Raw genomic sequence first — 19310 nt, 5'->3', positions numbered from 1 at the left:
CGCAATCTCATTCCCAGCCCTCTGCTCCTATGCACAGAAAGAAAAAAGCATAGAATCTAATTATGTGTTTGATTAAAATTCCAAATTCTGCAAATCTTACTTAAGTTAAGTAGCGAAGTTATAGCGACTTTTCTTTACAGTTAGATTAGTAGAATGCTATTTATTTTCATTGGGTACATTTTATTGGTTTTTTCGAAGAACGATTAAATTAAATAAATAATAGTACGTGATTAAAACATATTAAAAAACTAAAAATTCAATGAGCAGTTATGTCATTTTAGCAATGCAAGAAAATACCGAAATAAAATATAAAGTTACAACAATACAGTACGTATTATATAGAGAATATTGGGTTTTTTTCCGTATATATTTTATTTGGGTGTGGAAGTGAGAGGGAATTGAAAGCGCCATTTTCGCCAACATCCTCTGAGCGCATTGGGGGCTACTGGAGTGAGGGAGAGAGCAGTAGAGTGGGTGGTGGGGAGGGGGCTGGGCGTACATGTGTTTGCTGCATTTGTACTTGTATCCAAGTGAGTTTTGTACTATTTCTCTTTTTCATTTTCGCTGTTTTTGTTCTCCAGTTGTTAGACATTGTTGTTGTAGCCATTGTTGTTGTTCGGCATTCAGTGTTTGGAGCCTTCCCTTTTCAAATTAAACATTCAGTAGTCACTTTTATTTGTTGTACTTTGTTCAAATTAGTTTTCCAGTTTTGCGGAAGTTACCCACACACAGCCAAACACTCACTCACACACAGGCACACACACAGATGCATGGAAACAGACACAAATACAATAAGGGCCGCCATCTTCGCATTCAGGACAATATTGATGTCGCTTCTTTCACTCTTGGCATCGTTTTCATTATTCTATTTTAGCTTTGCCACCCCCAAATCCCCATTTCCCAATTCCTCCCCCCTTTTACCCATTGTTACACTTACGAATCAATGATTTTTTGGCCAGATTTTTAGGGGCGTGGCATCGGCCATCGGTATGTATCTTTATCCCGCTTAGTAGTGTTGGTATTATCAGGGGGCATAAATAGAAGGGTGTATATACTTACATGGGGTCTTTTCCGCTCTGCCTGCTCCACAATTTCGAGGCGGAAAATTTATTGAGGCTTTTCCTTGTCTTTTTATGACCAAACAGAACATTTCATTGCTGCCAAATGAAATTGGTCGGACACAAAATGTAATCAAGTTTTTCGAAGCTCACGCTTAAAATGTTTCGGAACTTTATAAACAGGTAAATCAAGCAAAAACGTACCCAATTACTGGAAAATGCTAATTGAAAAGGAATATTTATTTCAAATATTTGAGTCTTTATTGCATGTATACACTCTAATAACAACAATTGGTAGTTAATTCCGACTAGAGTCAGCATTATTATATGTGTAACTGTATCGGTAGAATGGTTAACACCAATATAGCTCACCATGCATAGAGGATAATCTATCTATAGCACCCAGTGCTCCTCAAAAGATTTAGCCCACTTTATCCCCCGCGAGTTGCTTCTAGTATATCGAAAATATTTGCTCTTTCAATCCACTTTTCATTACTTATCCGCCTGCTCAATAGTTTCCATGGCAATTAAACGATTCCAACAAGGCACATCCGACCCCGCCTCCTGCAGCCACTATCCCGGGCCAATCCGTGGTCACAGCCGTATCCATGTTCCCTGTCAGACTACGGTTAATCGCCGCCTTAGCACGGCAGGAGTCCGGACGAAGGACTCGGGTGGCCAGTTGAGCGTAAGGAAGCGGTGCATTGAAGCTTTCGCAGGGGAACAATTAACTTATGGGCAAACAATAACGCCGAGGAATGCACGCTGACAGGAACCAGCCACCAGGAGCACATCCTGCTCAGCCTCACCGTCAGCTCCATCTCCGGGCTATATATATCTACATGAATATCCTTCGTCCTCATCCCGCGCTGCAGCAACAGCGGCATGATCCAGCAATAATCCCTCTTTTGTCAGCAAATTTATTGCACACAAGCAAGCCGGCAAAGGATATGCCAAGCGGATGAAACGGAGCGCTCGGTGGGCAGGAGGGGGAAGGACTGCGGATACCGATTCGGGATTGGTCTCTGGCTTGGCTGAGCCCAGGCTTTGACAATACAAATTTTTATTGCGAAATCTGCAAAAGGCAAATAAAAGATTTGACACTTGAATTGCTTTGACTGCAAGGATTCGGCAAGGACAATCGCCACTTTCGGCTCAAACAAAAGGACACAGTTGCTAGCCACCATCGAGATGGTCCGCCTTCATTCTGCACTGGGAACAAAAAGAGGTCGTAAGAGATCTAATATGCTTCATTTGGTATTCAAGTCAAAATGGCTAAGGCAGCATCTAATTATTATTATTTATTATTTTTTATATTAATATTATAATGCATTATCTGTATAAATCGAAATTATTATATATTTCAGCACCTGTACGACATTTCCAATAATTCATAATTTAAAAAAGTGTTTATGTCCTTCGGCAAGTGTACATCTGACGAAGGGGATCCCCACTAATTTGCGCTTGAGATGGCGCATCCTGTCGCATCCTGCATCGGTGGACGGCATCTGAGGGTCGGTGGCACCTGCTGGATCGCATAGGCAAACACTTGAGGCCGCGTAAGAAGTTCGGGGACGGCGAGGGATGGCAGGTTTAATAGCTTCACTTCTTATGTGATTATTAAATCTTTGAAGTATCTGAGGCGCAGAAAACAAGTCAGGCTGGGGCTCTGGTCGTGGGAGATACACATACAGGCACTTGAATACTTGAGTGACGCTCAATTTGATGGACAAGGACGTCGAGAATCAGCGGGCAAGCCACCCCAGGATTGCCCAGGACAATGGGAGAAATCACAGCAGGCAGCGAGCAAATTGCACAACTGCAGCCGCAAATTCTGTTTCGGGATCTCCGTTCTCCAACCTGCCAACAAGTGGCAAGCACAACAATGGATTCGATTTAACCATCCTCGCTGCCCCGCACCCGGATCGCAATCCTGCGGACGAGCTGGAATATTTCACGCTCGATTTATCCTGGCTTTTTTGTACAGGAGGGTTGGGACAAACAGCAAGTGCCACACACCAATGTTTCGTGGCTCATTTCATTCAGTTTTGTTCATTTGATGTGGATGATGATGACGATGATGATGGTGGTGGTGGCGGTGGTAGTGGTGGTGATGCCTGTGCCTAAGCCTCTTGTTTGGCGGCAATAAAAATCGAGCACCGTGTGCCTAAGCCTCCTCGGGAACCCAGTCCACTCCACTCCACTCGGCTCAACAGAGGACGTCAATTTCTCAATTCATAAATAAAACCCAAAGCCCTTTCAATGTGTCAGCACAAGTGTGGAAATTACTGGGCGGGTGGAAAAGTGGGCATCGTGTGTTATTGTTGTTTATTTGCCGCTGGATCTGCTCGAGCCACCTATAACCGCAGCCAAAGGATTTCCCTGCTCTCCATTTTGAATGGCTTCGCATCCGCGAGGAACTCGACTGGGTACTTGGATCGCATTAAGTTGATTTATTATGCAGCGCAGAATTCAATTAAGTGGGATGATTGTCACTTGTCCGTATGCCACGAAAGCCAAACTCTCTGAATATGGGATTGGTTTCCCACTTTGGCTTTTGCTCTCTTAACTGTTGGGGCGTGGCAGCAATCTCCAGCAATTTGGACAGTTGGTAATAACCATTCAGAAGCCTTTCCCCCTTTCATCCTGGTCACGCACAAGCCGTGAAAGATAATCGTCTATTTGTTTTGGTTGCGAGGATTATGAAGTCAAAATGAGAAGGGATTTGCACAAATTGCTTGGGATGATTGAGCCTAGGACCACATGTAGGCCAAATGAAATCGGCGTGGAAGCTAAAACATCTGCTGCGGTTTTTTTTTGCTCTGAAAATATATGGTTTTAAAATATCAAGTAAGGTGTTTTTTAGGTAGCTCCTCTTTCAAAGATACTTCTTTTTGGTAAATATCTACTATACAGTGCGTATGGGGAAAACCCCATCTCCTTTGCACAGTTTTCAATAAGTCCGGGATGCTAGAAATCTTTATTAGTTGCTCATCCGTAACCATGACAAACATCCGCAAAAGGGATAAGAAATCACACCGAGCGAATCTTGAGCGAAACCAATTTAAATCAAACCGAAAAGTATCAAATGGTGAAAAGTTGCAAGTGGAAAACTGAAGGATGGTGCAAGACACGGCTGCTCGGTTGTTTTCGGGGGCACGTGTGGCACGTGGATGAGTCCTCGATGGATCCGGGTGTCGGGTAATTTACACTTCCCACCAGGACACAGCTCGCAGGGGTGGCATGAGGAGGTGCGGAGTGCCGCTTGTGGAATTTCATTAAACAATCGTTAGTGTAAATCAATTTGTTAGATCAAAGCCGTGTGGGCGACATGGCGACAAATGAGAAGAAAATACAGGGCACAATGCCCGGATATGGATATGGACACCCGGAATGGAGTCCCGTAGATATTACCAATTTGCGCTGCAAATAAAATGCGAACAACAAATATTTGCCTGCTCTGATGAGGACATCACAATCAAGTTAACACGTGGCCCACGGACCGCGAAGTGCGAACACGTGCGGAATGGCATCGCGGAGCTATCAGTGTCCAGAATCAACAATATTGAATATGCAATCTCCTTGCCAAGGAGCAGCAGCTGGGAAAGTTCGATTTGTTTACCCAAAACCGAGGCTATTCGGCTAACATATCTCCTAAGTTCAACTTCAACTTGAGCAATCTTATATCTTTTATCTTTTACTGAATATATATCATGTACAATAAGGTCTCATAGAGAAGGATTATTTAGATTATTGACGTTGCCATATCACATCATCATTTTTAGTCAAAACTTGCAATAGATGTTGGGAAGAGTTTCCATTTTCCACTTTCTTCTTGGCCTGTCTCCACAGGCAGGCGGCAAATCTGTATTCCCATAATCGCATTAGGTCGCCAGCCGGATGAGCACTAAATCAAAATCGTCAGCCACTACCCACTCAATAAGAGCGCAGCTTCAGCCATTCAGCCATTTGATTGTCATTGTCCTTCAGCTGGAGTACAAGCGTTTGAAATTTAATTTAACGCATTTACATGCAGCTTAAGATCTACGGCCGGCCTCGGGCCATGGTAAACAAATCAGATGTATTTAGAGGAGTGAACCGAGCCCAACTCAAACAAAGGGAAGCGAATGGGATTTCCAGGTTGCGAGAAGCTGGAACAGGAGGAGGAGGAGGAGGGGTCGAAGGACTCAGAATCCTGCGCACATTTGCGGATCAGATCGGAGGGTGGTTCGGTTCGGGTTCAGGTCGCCCGCTTGGAGCGAGTTGAAAAACTCAATATTTGAATAACTTACTACCGTGTGGAGAGCAAACTTTCAAGTGAAGAACGAGGACACTGGCGGGTCGCAAAAGGACAATTATTTGCTTACGCGTTGTCATTCAAATTGAGTTTTAATGTTGGGCGGTGCGCGTAATCCAGTAAGTCCCGTTCCCCTGTTCTCGGATCGCCGGAACTGCAAGTGGTGGCTCGGTGTCCTGCAGTCCTGGCGGTCATGTGGGCACCATTATTTGCTCTATCACGTTCACGTACAAAAAGTTATGAGGACATTATATGTACAGCCGTAGTAAACACAAATATCTATAATCCCCGCCCCTGCGGGCATTCCGTGCGTCATTCCGGCCGAGTTGGAAGTTCGGAGTTCGGAGTACGGTGTTCCGTGCTCTGAGTTCGAACTCGAGCTGGATACACATGTACGGGCGTAATTGTTTGCAGATGTCCTTAAATGTCGTGAGAATATTCAGTTGGTTTGCCTCTCCTGTCGGCTGGCCCCCTTTTTGTTTTGTGTATCTTAGCCGGAGGAGCACGCCTGTTGCGTCTCTCGATACCGATTATTAGTTCCCAGATACTTGGGGTACGCAACTAGGCATTACCACCCATTACAACTTTGATAGATTGGTATATTTAAGGGAAATTATATATTAATACAGAATCTATTAACTATATGTTTAGGAATAAAGTCCCGATATCTATTCAAGAGTTTCTTTTAATTATACTTTTTATACAAGGGTAAAGGAAGAGAGCTAGTGAAAATGCGACGGATATGGACATATGCAAAATAGACCTGGGCGGACGGATAGACAAACGTACGGATACGGCTAGATTAAATCGGCTAGAGGGCCTAATGAAGAATATATATACTTAATAGAATACGAAACGCTTCGTTCTATCTTTTACATACTTTTAATGGAATATTATATACCCTTTTACTTAACAAGTAACAGTTATAATAAAAGGAAGTATGCATTAAAATTAAAAAGTTGCCATACACAAGCGTTTACACAAATTTGGATCTCTGTAAAAAACACATCAGAAGTATTGATTATTATTACGAATAATTTTGTACAATTTGTTTAAAATAATGTTTCCTTGTAAGCTTTTCGATATACATTATATTTATGGTCATTTTATTTATGTATATACAATGTATATCTGGCTTATCCTGTGGATGAAAAAGGCCGCCAAATATTAAATTTAATATACGCGTATGTAAAAGAAACCATTAGGAGGTGGCAGCTTCTATTAGAGCCTTTAATTAATGTTACCAACAGCTCCGTTCTGCGATGGAAGAGTTTTCCCCCCGGAAAGTCCGGTAATCCATTTTCAGTTGTGGTTTTGTGGCTTTCCTTATTACCCAGCTCCCCAGGTCCTGTGCAATTTCCATATTATTCCAAATCCGAATCGTTGCCTCAAGTGTTTTTGCGCAGAAAACTGTAATTTTTATTCATTTCCAGGACGCAGTCTGAAGTGCCTGCTAAACGATTATTAGCAATTTGATATAACTGCATGTAAGTACAACACGAGAACAAGTCAACAACGGATTCGCCTGCACACACACACACACACACACAGACACGTGTGGCCACTTACATAAGGACGAGTGGGTGTATGTGTATGGGTGTGTTTGCCTGTGTGACAGCCAACAGTGGAAAATCACTTCAGTTAACTAAATCCCCGCAACAACCATGCGCCGACTGCGCCGCAGCAGCGCGACTTCTGCAGGAGCGGACAAAGAGAAAGAGAGAGAGAGAGCGAGAGGGAGAGAAACAGAGAGCGGAACAGCCGAAAAGGACACGGCACAAAGCAGCCATTGCAGGGGCGTGGCCTGCGGCCAGAGAGCCAATCGGAGCGCGAGGTCTGGCGAGCAGCGACGTCGGCAGCGGCAGAGGCTGCAAGGGACGTGGAGAGGGCGGGGCGGGGCTGGGGGGAGAGGTGGAAAAGGGGGCGGCAGCGTTAAGCTCATTGCCATATTTTCGCTGTGCTCTCTTTTGAATTTACTTTACTAACAAAACATGACTGTTGGGAGGCAAAAAGGAAATTGTTTTATCAAATGGGTTTCCTTACGCTTTTTTATTATGAAATTAATTTCCAACATCGTTTCGCAGTCGTTGACGTCCACTCCCATCGCTCTCACTCCCACTCTCCGCTGGGTGGCCATTTTCCAGTTGAAACCCCATTTTGCGCCCAGCTCCTTTGAGCATGTGTTTACTCTAGTTTTCCTTTGGAGCTGCCTTAGCCATCCCACTTTCGTTTCATTCCGTTCGGGCATTTAATGGAAATGTTTGCATAGCCATCTCCTCCTTTCCTGCCTCCCGTTTCCTTTTTTACTCTGCTTTTCCCCCCCCACAAAGGCATTAAAATGCAAATCTTGATTATGAATTTAAGCTCGGCAGACAAATTAAATTTATTTGCCACTCGAAAGACAAAAATCTTGAAAGTTTTATTTGATTACCGCTTGTGTCTGCTTCAGAAGTTCCCCAGCAATCCTTACAAACGCATTCAAATCGTTGCCTACTTTTTGGGGCTAGATTATTGATACTGAAATATATACATATTTAATAAGCTATATTTTATATTTATTTACACTTTATACTTATGTATATTGTGCGTATTTTATTAACATATAATATATGTTTTAAATAATTTACCCCACAAATTTTTGTTATTTGCATTGCCGATATAGAAGCTCTCGCTCAGGTAAAAGTGTGTGAGACATATGTTATTCAGTTGTAAGTGCAATGAAAGAAAAATATAAAATCGATGGGCATTGCTGGTCAACACTTGGTGGGCTTCTCCTGGCGGAGTGTTGAGTTCAGCACGGGCCAAATCGCACCAACAAATTAATAACTTGATAGGGCCAATAAAGGCACATGGGTATCCATTTCCCCTAGCCTTCGCATCCGCGTTGGTAACCCATATAATGGCCGTCTTCAGGGAGCTGGGTGTTTTGTGAGTGGTGTCATAACAGACAGTGAAAGTTACTCAATTCAGTGGAGGAACCTCCTCCAAATCGATAGCACTGTACTGCAAAGTAGTATTTTTATGGGTAATCTCAACATACAAAACATGTTCATTATTATTAGTCGAAATTTTCTTCTATTGAAGCATTATTAAGAATGAAAATTACCTTTTTTAAGCCAAATGTAGTTATCTGCATTTCAGATTAAATCCACTTGAATAAGATATCTTATATATCAACCAGATGCATGTAGGTTTGCTTTGAGGTATTCCAGTCCAACCCTGCTGTCCAGTGTAATCGATACGAAAATCATACTCAAAATAGAATGGCCACTAAGTCAGTTAGCAAGAATGTTCGCCCGCTAATTGTAAAATCAGTTTAGGCGCACTTTTCAATGGACTCAAATCGGGCGCAGCCAACGCGGAATATTCACAAATAATAAATTAAGTGAAAACCCCTAACAATAAATATTCGATAATACATTTGAGCTTAATTCGGTGCGCTTAATGTCCGGTCAGTGAGTCGCGAGTTTTGGCTAGGATTACGGAGCAGTCGATCTCAACCAGCGAGGATGGTTCAGTTCCTGGGGAAACAGGGCACCGCGGGTGGTCAGTGTCCATTGAGTGGTTTCATGACCAACTGCTAATCAAATTTGCAGCTAATCCCGAAAGAACTTGACCTTCCAGAGGTCACTCAGTACTCGTTTCGATTTTTATGAATCGAATAAAACAAAGTTTGAATAAAAGCCAAATCAATTGACTTTATTGATTCTTAAGAATCCTGTCAGAAACATGTTTATGTAACGAACGTCAAATGTAATTTCATATAAAAGAACATAAGTGGTGAACAGATACCAACAAAACAAGGACCCCAATATATATTTATTAATTCACGTATCTTAACAATACGTTGTTAATTTTTTAATTTTGAATGCACAATCCTTTCCCAGAGCTCATTCACATGGTGACCCTGGACAAGACGGGCAAGAAGTCCTTCGGCATCTGCATAGTGCGCGGCGAGGTGAAGGATTCGCCCAACACCAAGACCACCGGCATCTTCATCAAGGGCATTGTGCCCGACAGTCCGGCGCATCTGTGTGGTCGCCTGAAGGTTGGCGATCGGATCCTCTCGCTCAACGGAAAGGATGTGCGCAACTCCACCGAACAGGCGGTCATCGATCTCATCAAGGAGGCGGACTTCAAGATCGAGCTGGAGATTCAGACCTTCGACAAGAGCGATGAGCAGCAGGCCAAGTCAGATCCGCGGAGCAATGGCTACATGCAGGCCAAGAACAAGTTCAACCAGGAGCAGACCAGCAACAATGCGAGCGGAGGGCAGGGAATGGGTATGGGAATGGGGCAAGGTCAGGGTCAGGGTCAGGGAATGGCTGGTATGAACCGGCAGCAATCGATGCAGAAGCGGAATACCACATTCACGGCCTCGATGCGACAGAAGCATAGTAACTACGCCGACGAGGATGACGAGGACACCCGAGACATGACCGGTCGCATTCGCACGGAGGCGGGTTATGAGGTGGGTTAACCCAAGGTCACCCACCCATCGCTCTACTAACTTGTAAGCCCCTTAGATTGATCGAGCCTCCGCCGGTAATTGCAAACTGAACAAGCAGGAGAAGGATCGCGACAAGGAGCAGGAAGATGAATTTGGCTACACGATGGGTAAGACTCCATTAATGCCATTAAATCTCAGTCACACAGCACCTGAATGCCGTTCCCAGCTAAGATCAACAAGCGGTACAACATGATGAAGGATCTGCGCAGGATCGAGGTCCAGAGGGACGCCAGCAAGCCACTGGGACTCGCTCTCGCTGGCCACAAGGACCGCCAGAAGATGGCCTGCTTTGTGGCCGGAGTGGATCCCAACGGAGCATTGGGCAGCGTGGACATCAAGCCGGGCGACGAGATCGTCGAGGTCAACGGCAATGTGCTGAAGAATCGCTGCCACTTGAACGCCTCCGCCGTGTTCAAGAACGTGGATGGGGATAAGCTCGTGATGATCACCTCGCGACGCAAGCCCAACGATGAGGGCATGTGCGTCAAGCCCATCAAGAAGTTCCCCACCGCGTCTGATGAGGTACGTACCTCTTCACTTCTCTTCGGATGGATCTTGCGATTAAATTTCCTTCCCTTCCATTCCAGACTAAGTTCATCTTTGACCAGTTTCCCAAGGCGCGCACGGTGCAGGTGCGCAAGGAGGGTTTCCTAGGCATCATGGTCATCTATGGCAAGCACGCTGAAGTGGGCAGTGGCATTTTCATCTCGGATCTGAGAGAGGGATCGAATGCAGAGTTGGCGGGCGTAAAAGTGGGCGACATGCTGCTGGCCGTTAATCAGGATGTAACACTGGAATCCAACTACGATGATGTGAGCCGTCAGGAAGACCTCCAACCACTTAGTTTATAACCATATCATATCCACTTCAGGCAACTGGACTGCTTAAACGTGCCGAGGGAGTAGTGACCATGATTCTATTGACTCTCAAGAGCGAGGAGGCGATAAAGGCCGAGAAGGCGGCGGAGGAGAAAAAGAAGGAGGGTAGGTATTGCGTCCAAGCAAGGTGAAAACTTACAACTTCATTCCGATAACCCACAGAGGCCAAGAAAGAGGAGGAGAAGCCGCAGGAACCCGCCACAGCCGAGATCAAGCCGAACAAAAAGATCCTCATTGAGTTAAAGGTGGAAAAGAAGCCAATGGGCGTCATCGTCTGCGGCGGCAAGAACAACCATGTCACGGTGGGCTATCTGAACTTTCTGTTTCTGCGACAAATGCCTTAACTAACAATTCCCTGACAGACTGGCTGTGTAATCACCCACGTGTATCCGGAGGGACAGGTGGCAGCCGACAAGCGTCTCAAGATCTTTGACCACATTTGCGATATAAATGGTACGCCAATCCACGTGGGATCCATGACGACACTGAAGGTCCATCAGCTATTCCACACCACATACGAGAAGGCGGTCACCCTAACGGTCTTCCGCGCTGATCCTCCGGAGCTGGAAAAGTTTAACGTTGACCTTATGAAAAAAGCGGGCAAGGAGCTGGGCCTGTCGCTGTCTCCCAACGAAATTGGATGCACCATAGCGGACTTGGTGAGTCCATATGCACCACTGGTATACAGTGGTGGAAGGCACAGCCCTGAATAAGAACATTCTCTGCAGATTCAAGGACAATACCCGGAGATTGACAGCAAACTGCAGCGCGGCGATATTATCACCAAATTCAATGGCGATGCCTTGGAGGGTCTTCCGTTCCAGGTGTGCTACGCATTGTTCAAGGGAGCCAACGGCAAGGTATCGATGGAAGTGACACGACCCAAGCCCACTCTACGCACGGAGGCACCCAAGGCCTAGAGACGATCCTCATTCTCCTCCTCCGGTAGCGAAGCAGTGCAGCAATTCAATAAAAGATCCAACAATTCGAATTCAAAACAATCTGTTTTCCGTTATGGGTTTATTGAAAAGGAAACTCCTTAGGCTATAGAGCTTGCATTGGATGCAATACGGGGCCACAGATCGGCGCATTCCTTGGCCACCGGTCCAGTGATGGCCGAGCCCTTCATTTCGCCCTTGTTGTTTACTATTACCCCGGCATTGTCCTCAAAGTATATAAACACCCCGTCCCTCCTCCTGAACGGTTTGCGCTGCCGAATAACCACGGCAGGCATGACCTGGAAACAAATGAAAACAGTGGTTAGCAAAGTTGCTCAGCAGTGTGCTACCTCCTGCAGAATCGATTAGTTATGCAAAAGTGCGTTGTTATAGGTGGGTAAATTATGAGAAGTGAAACCGTTTTATGAACCTTCTGCACTACAATTTCAAATCTCTTATCAATAAACAAAAATATTAAAAACGCAAGTTGGTTGCGATAAGCTATCTTAGCCGGCACAAAACATGTGGGGAAGTTCGGATGAAGTTACTCGATGCGTACGGAGAAGCCTTCATAACAGCTAATACAAATCTATCAATACTATCGTATTACTTTTCAATGAAATACTCTGCAATAATTGGTAAATATTAAAACTGCCAGATTAAAACAAATGACAAATAGTGTAGCTTAAGCTTAAGCAATTAAATGTAATAAAAGCTAGCTAATTTCAATTTTGGATTCTTTAAAACAAAAACAAGTTGAATTTCATTCAAGAAAGCGCACAAAAACAAAGTAGAAAAAACGTGTTCGCTAGACGGGTTGCTAGCCCATGGGCACTTTTGGCACATGACCGATTCATCCGGAGCACTGGGCACCACACTCACCTTCTTCCTGAGCTCGGGCTTTCCCTTCTTCACGGTGGCCACGAACATGTCGCCGACGCCAGCGGCGGGCAGACGGTTCAGGCGACCGCGGATTCCGTGGACGGCGATCACGTACAGGTTCTTGGCTCCGGTGTTGTCGGCACAGTTCATCACGGCGCCCACGGGCAAACCGAGGGAGATGCGGAATTTGCCTCCCGCGGTACCTCCACGTCCTGGTTGAGACCGAAAAACAGAGGGTTATTAGTTTTGCGCACCACAACTTCGACACTCTCCACATCCGGCGCGACACATTTCGCACGCTTAGCGGCGCGCTTTGTTCGGATTTTTACCTCTCTTCGACATTTTGCTGCTCGCGGACTGGTTATTCCAAGATTATTCGCTAGTTTGCCAATGAGATGTTTCAATTATTAGCATTTAAAAAAACGTGGAGATTTTATTCTACTTACTTCGCCGGAAACGAAAACGAAAAGGAGGGAAATACGGTGTGGCCGCCGCTCTATCGTCGAAATATACCGCAAAATATCGAAAAAATAACCTAAATATAACCAAGAATGAGCACGGATTGGTTTCGAACTTTGCTAAAATCCTAGCAGGCACTCATACCATCGGAGTTTTACACCCACTTCGAACAAGTTGGCAGGTCTGGCGAATCAGATGGCGTGTTCACACCGAAAATTCGCAAAAGCCTAATCAGCTACTTTTGTTTTAAAAGAAATAACGTGTGCTAGAAAGGGACGGGCCATTTTTGGTATATTTCGCTATATTTATTCCACAATATTTAAGTCGATTTTAAAACATGCTTGATTACATTAAATGATTTGAATAACTTAAAAACTTTACAATGGAACGTTGATAATTTAAACTTCCCGCTACAGGACAAAAGTTCCAAAAGTTCCGCGACAGCAATGAACGATTAGCACCTCATTTACCATCAACTGAACAAAGCTTCAGATATTTTTAGGTGAAATTTGGCTTCATTTAATACATTTGAATTTGTGCGTCATTATTTACAGTACTCACTGTACTTGCACTGGGAACTAGTTTAACAGATAAGGTTCCGCAGAAGAGGAAGCAGAACATACAGCTGTTTTCGCTATTATCAACTGTTGATTGCAACAAAGAGATGTGAAAAAGCCCGCAGAACATTCCAAGAACTCCGCCCACCAAGATGCATTCCGCCCAGACGCAGGCTCAGGCCCGCGACAAGATCTTCAAGAACTGGAAGGGCATTAGCGAGGTGACCATAATCAAGGAGGTGGCCACCAAGGGCGAGCACATAGACCTGTGCATGGAGTACTGGGCGCAGAAGAGGAAGATTTCCGTCTCGGAGTACCGCCACTACTTCTACGACGTGGTGCAGGCCTATGTGCAGCGACTGCTCTCCGAGAGACTTGTCTGCAAGGCGGAGGACGTGATCCGGAACGTAGACAGAGATGTGAAGTGCTTCTTTTTTCAGTTCGCCTGCGAGTGCCAGGACGAGGAGTTAAGTGAGTTTGTGCTGGATCATCTGCGAAGTCGGGAGCCCCTTATGTACGAGCAGGAAGAGCCAGTACTGGCCTACCACTGGTCCTTGGTGCAGCAACTCCGGGAGTGCGAGGCCTTGGTGGCCAAGCATCGGACACAACTGCCCCGTGTGCACATAGAAGCCATGATGACCTTACCAGAGCAGGCACTGCAGTTGCTCCTCGTAGAACTGTACTTCGCCAATGGCAATGAATCTCTGTTGGGATCCCTTTCCAAAGACATGGTCTGGCAACACATCGTGGACAGTGACGAGCAAGCAAAGCTCCAACGCTGGTGTCGCCTTCAGGAGGAGGGCTTTGAGTCCCAGGAAACGCTTTCTCCCTTGGAACAGAGCTTCACCGCCTGGAAAATAGATGCCACCATGTACGAGTACGCCTTGGAGGAACTGCAGCAGCCCAGCGAAGTGCTGCGAAACTTCTTTGCCCGCGCGGGATACTTCTTCATGGACGAGTCCGGCGATATTCCTTCTCTGCTGCGTCGGCTTTGCACCATGGAGTGCTTGGGAAAGCACGCGGATCTCCTTAGCCGGCAGCCACTGGCTAAATACCTGTTGGACCGTGGCCAATACTCGCTGCTGCTCATGGAATGCGTGCCTGTCGCCTCGCTGGAACTGCTGGCGGGCACTGAAACGCACCAGGAGCCCCTGATTAATCTAATCGTCGACATAAAAACAAATTCATTGACCGAGAACGAGGGCTTCGAGTTGGTAAGTCAGAACAGATAATCATTCGCAATTATATTATTCTCTCTATATTTAAGTGCGTTACGTGTATAATTATGTCAATTTAAATGTATTTCAGATATCCAAGAGCGTTCAAGCATACTTGGAGAAAACTCACGACACAGTCGACTCCTTCGAAGGGCATCCCCTGCTCACCTTCTACGATTTTCTTGGTCAGGAGCCAAGTGTGCGCTCTCTAGAGGGATTCCTGACCTCTACCAACTTGGGTCGGGTTCCGTATCTCAAATCTCTGATTGCTCGCTTCGATCATGGGCCGACGAGCTGCAATTTTGGCCTACCCACGGCACACGATCTCTTCATGAAGTTCAAACACGTGAATCTGCCGCTCCTAGCAACTGCTGGACATGGTGAACTGGTATGCTTCTCAAACGCGCGTCTTAGTCAGCGATATGCCCGGAAATCTCAACTGAATTACACCCATTACCTGAAGCAACAGAGAAGCGCCTATGCCGTATACTACCTTATTACAGAGCAACTTCAGCTTTACGGTCAGATAACAAAGACGCAGCTGTTCCACGCCTGTGAGACTGTCACTCAGATAGCATTGCAGCACGCTGGCGATGATGAGTTGGTTACCCATTGCGTAGCCTGTTGCGAAATGCTTGGCTTCGATACCCAGCCACTAAGGAGTTTTCTGCTGCTGCAAAGGAAGCTACCTAAGTGCGAAACCAGACAAAGTTACTCCGAGCTCCTAGCTGAATGGGATGGGGACTTGGTGGAAATGCTCGAGGCCAATCCCAGGGAATTTCCTTTGGAACTATATCAGTCCCTAATGCGTCTAGCTATAAGGGACACTCCAGGAAAACTTCCAATGGAATTGCTCAAACGATATGCCTCCAAAAATAATTGGTGGCACTTGCTGCTAGTCTTCCAATTCTTTGATCTTCCCTTAAATGAACTTAAGAAGCTCTTGCCGCACTTCAAGTCATCTCCAATCGGAGTGCATTTGCTACGAGCGTTGAGTTACGAATCGTCTGGAGATCGCCACCACAAAAGGACTTTACAGCGACCGACTCGTCGTAGCGGGGAAACGCAAACCAACTCCTCTCAGGAAACGATGACCAACTCCTCACATAGTTCGAATCAGGATTCCAGCATGCAGCAGCTTCAGAGGAATACGGATCAATCCCTTTGCACTCTGCTAACACACACAGCTCGCCAGGACGTATTTGCCATAATACTGTGCAGTACCAATAGTCTTCCAGATGAGCTTATTGCCACCACACCAAAGTTTTTGGAGATGATGGTTGGGAACAGTTCGCATTGCAGTAGCATAAACCTCTTGAGGCACTGCATCCGCCAGGAGCTGCCTATCTTGGCTGTACTGGCAGCCACAATCAGCGAGCAAAACCGGGACTGGTGCTGGATTGTTTGGCTTTCGGTGGCCAGCGGACAGTGGAGCCTGCAGCTCCAAGAGGCATCCAAGGTGCGCGATGAGAACCGATCGGAATGGGTGTGGTCAGTCATTAGAGGTGCTGTCGCTGGCGGACATCTGAATGCCCTTTTGCACAGCCTAGAAATCTTTCAGCCGGTAGGTATGAACTTTTATTTAGATGATTTGTTTAATAACAGCCAATTTCTCTTTCAGGACTGCAAACTAACGCATCTGTGCCGATTTCTTCAACTGACTGGCCACCAGGAAGACTTTAGTGATGCAACAATTGTGGAGCTGCGCCAGTTCTTTTTTAGCTGGAGCCAGGATTCTGTCGCTTTGCCTCTGTGTGGTCCCCTGCCCAGAAAGCAGATGATGCAGCGCTCCATTGGCCTGCTGCTCATCCAATTGCAGTCGAATTTTGACTGCATACTGCAGCAGCAGCGCTTCCTGGAGTGCATCTGTCGTTCGGATGTCGGCGATATTTGTGATCTTCTGGATTTCTGCCTTCTGCATAAGGTTTTCGGAGTCGCTGCTACCTGGCTAAGGGAACTATCCATTGATCTCGAACAGCTCGGGAGGAGGGATAGCCCCGAGTACAAGCGACTGGTAGATGCCCTGACTGAGGCACGAGCTTATGAGGAAGCTTTGCAATTGGCCACATTGCTACAGTTGCCGTTGACTGACATTGTGTATGGTAAATGGATGACAGAGCTGGAAGCCGGACAACTCAGACCCCACCAGGAGTACGAAAAGGACATTCAACAACACGCTTTGGCTCCCGCTATCTTGGTGAACTTCCTGCTGCAGGCAGCTTCCTCCGTTGGCCAAGTGAGCCTCCGGCGATATGAGCTGTTGCAAAGTACGCTGGGCGTCATCAAAAAGCATCACCTGTTCCCAAACGAATCCTTTGATCGCGATCAAATTGAGTACGACATGGTTTTGTGCTATTTGCAGCTACCGGAAGAGCAGCTCTCTCAGTTATCCATTTACCACTCGGAGTATTTTGAGCAAATCATGCTTCAAGAGCGCTGTGTGCTTTATAAATCATTTTCGGAACTTAAAGAACTAGCGGGGATTGATGACCTCAGCATAGCTGATAAAACTGCGCTTACTTCGGAGATGGAAGACCGACTCAATACTTTACTAAACACCCTATTGGACAAGGGTGACATCGTGGAGGCACTGCGTCTTCAAGAGCTTTTCGAATTTCGTCCAAATGACCTTCGATTTATCGTATTTGCAATGGCATTGGCCGAAGGTATGACCAGCATTAGCAATCTGTCGAGCAAGGAACGCCAGCTGCTCGGAGAAATCGAGAAGAGTGCGTTTCCCAAGTTTAATCGGATCACCTTAAACCAAAATGTGATGACGCGCTGGGGCAGTGACCTTTCTGATACCTGTTCGGACAGTGTGGCAATGGAGTTTGAAGAGATCCCCTCGAAAGAGAAACAGCACACACTGGACACCTTGCTGGGCATTGGATCAAAGTTAAAATATGGCGTTGAGCTTGGACGACGTATTGTCCTTGCCTACAGGGCTGCCATGTATTTGGACAAAGAATATCTGGATGTGTTGCGAACCAAGGATGCCGGTATCCTTTTGAAGAGCGCCGCTGCTGAAGATTGTCTACAGCGGCTACTGGTGGTCAGTGATATACAAATTTCCACGAGAATGACACCAAAAGAAGTAAGTACTTTATATTTCAAAAGGGCAATCAGTTTGATAATATCTTTAACTTCAACAGATTGCCGAATGTTTGGCCTTGGAGTTGACCACCTGCATCGTACGTCCCCGTTTTTATATATTCCATGCCAGAGAGCAGCCGCGAAATGCATTAAGGAACGCAGATCTCTGGGGCCACAGCATCGATCGGGATTTCCACCTGTTCCTAGAACTGGCTCCCAATTCCACTATGCTGGGTAATTGTTTGCTGGAGTACTGTGATGCTCTTAAGACTTATCGCCGCTACCAGGAGGGCAAGCCTTTTGAGGAAACCGAAGCATTCGAAAATCTTTCAAAGATAATAACGCTCTACGGATTACCCACTCCTTCTCCGACGGGTACAGTGTCAGGGATTCCCCAGGTTTTGTCACACAAAAAACAAAATCAAATCTACGTGGAGCTGTTGATCAAAGCGCACCTGTGTTTCGTGCACGAGTGCTCCATGGAAGGCATTGTAAGCGTCCTCCAGAAAGCTAAAGCACTTAATACCAAACTAGCCCAGGCGAAATCGTGGTCGCTGATTGTCCGTTTGCTGATTGGTATTGCTCGCTACCGCGAGATGTTCTACTGCTTTGATTCCCTGATTGAGAACGAGCAGTTCGAGTCCTTGTTGGGACAGTTCGATGAGGACCAGAAAGGTGGACTTCGACAGGCGATCCTTAGTTACCTCAGGGAGTACCAACCAAAGAATGGGAAGGAGCTCCTGCGCCTAGCGGCGCTGCACTTCCTCATGTACAAAGAGTTGGCGGAGATGTGGACTGCGGAGGCCCAGGAGATAGTAACCAAAATTCAAGCCTTTGCCGCGCAGTCCAATAAGCTAAAATGCTCCGCAGAGGTTCAAACACTGTTGCAACAGGCCTTGGAGAACTACACACATGCTACGGAGAACTATTTGTTGGACAACAAGCTTCTGCTCGCCCAGCAAAGCGTTTCTCGAGCCGAGTTGATGGCCATGCAATTGGATCTGTGCAACAAAGCACTCGAGAAAAGGCACAGCAATAACGCGAATCATTTGTGTGTCAGCGTCTTTGGAGTGCGTTCTAGGGAACAGTTTCGGGAGCTAGTCAACGTCCATTTAAGGTATGCAACAGCTTTACATCAAAGGACCAACTATTTAAATAATTTGTTATCTTTTTATTCCAGCGTACCACAAGCTCTGATTCTGAGTCGCGCCTATGGTTATGATATAAACTGGAGCGAAGCCATCTTGTCTCAATTCGTTGTGCTTCAGGGAGCCAATTATCTTCAGGAATATCTGTGCCATCAGCGCATCAATGATGATGTAATCGAACAGATTGTAAAGGGGTAAGTGTTTGTTTGACTTAATTTTCCTCCTTGTTATTGTTATATTTTTTCAGTTATTTGCTGCACATCCAAAGTAATG

The 19310-nt window shown here is 45.9% G+C and overlaps 3 protein-coding genes and 2 long non-coding RNA genes across 6 annotated transcripts in view; 3 read left to right on the top strand and 2 right to left on the bottom strand.

Moving 5' to 3' along the window:
• Positions 1-342: 342 nt before the first annotated feature.
• LOC120284333 lies at positions 343-2427 on the top strand. The gene is made up of 2 exons (XR_005543526.2): positions 343-1241; positions 1574-2427. It is a non-coding gene; the product is annotated as an uncharacterized LOC120284333 (long non-coding RNA).
• Positions 2428-5933: 3506 nt separating this feature from the next.
• Positions 5934-7811, bottom strand: LOC120284334. 2 transcript variants are annotated; one of them, XR_005543528.1, is made up of 2 exons: positions 7399-7811; positions 5934-6808 (listed from the first exon to the last, which is right to left on the bottom strand). It is a non-coding gene; the product is annotated as an uncharacterized LOC120284334 (long non-coding RNA). The 2 variants fall into 2 exon arrangements; XR_005543527.1 differs by having other exon boundaries at positions 5934-6805.
• Positions 7812-8671: 860 nt separating this feature from the next.
• On the top strand, positions 8672-11741 carry LOC6735775 (inactivation-no-after-potential D protein). Its single transcript, XM_016181345.3, has 9 exons — positions 8672-8901; positions 9243-9826; positions 9882-9972; positions 10032-10387; positions 10453-10677; positions 10737-10848; positions 10906-11045; positions 11106-11402; positions 11472-11741. The coding sequence occupies exons 1-9, from the start codon at positions 8865-8867 to the stop codon at positions 11661-11663; spliced, it is 2034 nt and encodes a 677-aa protein (XP_016029144.1). The 5' UTR covers positions 8672-8864; the 3' UTR covers positions 11664-11741.
• On the bottom strand, positions 11729-13112 carry LOC6735773 (60S ribosomal protein L23). The gene is made up of 4 exons (XM_016168763.3): positions 13010-13112; positions 12893-12942; positions 12564-12775; positions 11729-11980 (listed from the first exon to the last, which is right to left on the bottom strand). Exons 2-4 carry the CDS (start codon positions 12903-12905, stop codon positions 11783-11785), a joined length of 423 nt encoding a protein of 140 aa, XP_016029143.1. The 5' UTR covers positions 12906-12942; positions 13010-13112; the 3' UTR covers positions 11729-11782.
• A 440-nt stretch (positions 13113-13552) lies between these two features.
• The window catches only part of LOC6735772 (spatacsin), a 6042-nt gene continuing 284 nt past the window's right edge, over positions 13553-19310 (top strand). Inside the window, exons 1-6 of the mRNA XM_002082649.4 lie at positions 13553-14793; positions 14888-16360; positions 16418-17890; positions 17949-19006; positions 19070-19231; positions 19285-19310. The exon at positions 19285-19310 is cut by the window's right edge and continues 284 nt beyond it. Of these exons, the coding sequence (XP_002082685.1) occupies positions 13732-14793; positions 14888-16360; positions 16418-17890; positions 17949-19006; positions 19070-19231; positions 19285-19310 (5254 nt within the window). The 5' untranslated portion in view covers positions 13553-13731. The remainder of the gene's footprint in view (positions 14794-14887; positions 16361-16417; positions 17891-17948; positions 19007-19069; positions 19232-19284) is intronic.

This window comes from Drosophila simulans, chromosome 2R (assembly GCF_016746395.2).
Source record: "Drosophila simulans strain w501 chromosome 2R, Prin_Dsim_3.1, whole genome shotgun sequence".
Classification (NCBI taxonomy): Eukaryota; Metazoa; Arthropoda; class Insecta; order Diptera; family Drosophilidae; genus Drosophila; species Drosophila simulans.
The sequence above is the reverse complement of the archived record's forward strand: the minus strand, read 5'-3'. Positions and strand labels throughout refer to the sequence as shown.

What these genes read in the sequence shown, in the direction of transcription:
- LOC6735775 (XM_016181345.3), top strand. Translation starts at nt 8,865, where the DNA reads ATGGTTCAGTTCCTGGGGAAACAGGGCACCGCGGGTG. An exon ending in TGGAATCCAACTACGATGAT is followed by an intron (nt 10,678 to 10,736) that starts GTGAGCCGTCAG and finishes TATCCACTTCAG; the next exon opens with GCAACTGGACTGCTTAAACG. An exon ending in GATGCACCATAGCGGACTTG is followed by an intron (nt 11,403 to 11,471) that starts GTGAGTCCATAT and finishes CATTCTCTGCAG; the next exon opens with ATTCAAGGACAATACCCGGA.
- LOC6735773 (XM_016168763.3), bottom strand. An exon ending in AGCCCGAGCTCAGGAAGAAG is followed by an intron (nt 11,981 to 12,563) that starts GTGAGTGTGGTG and finishes ATTTGTTTCCAG; the next exon opens with GTCATGCCTGCCGTGGTTAT.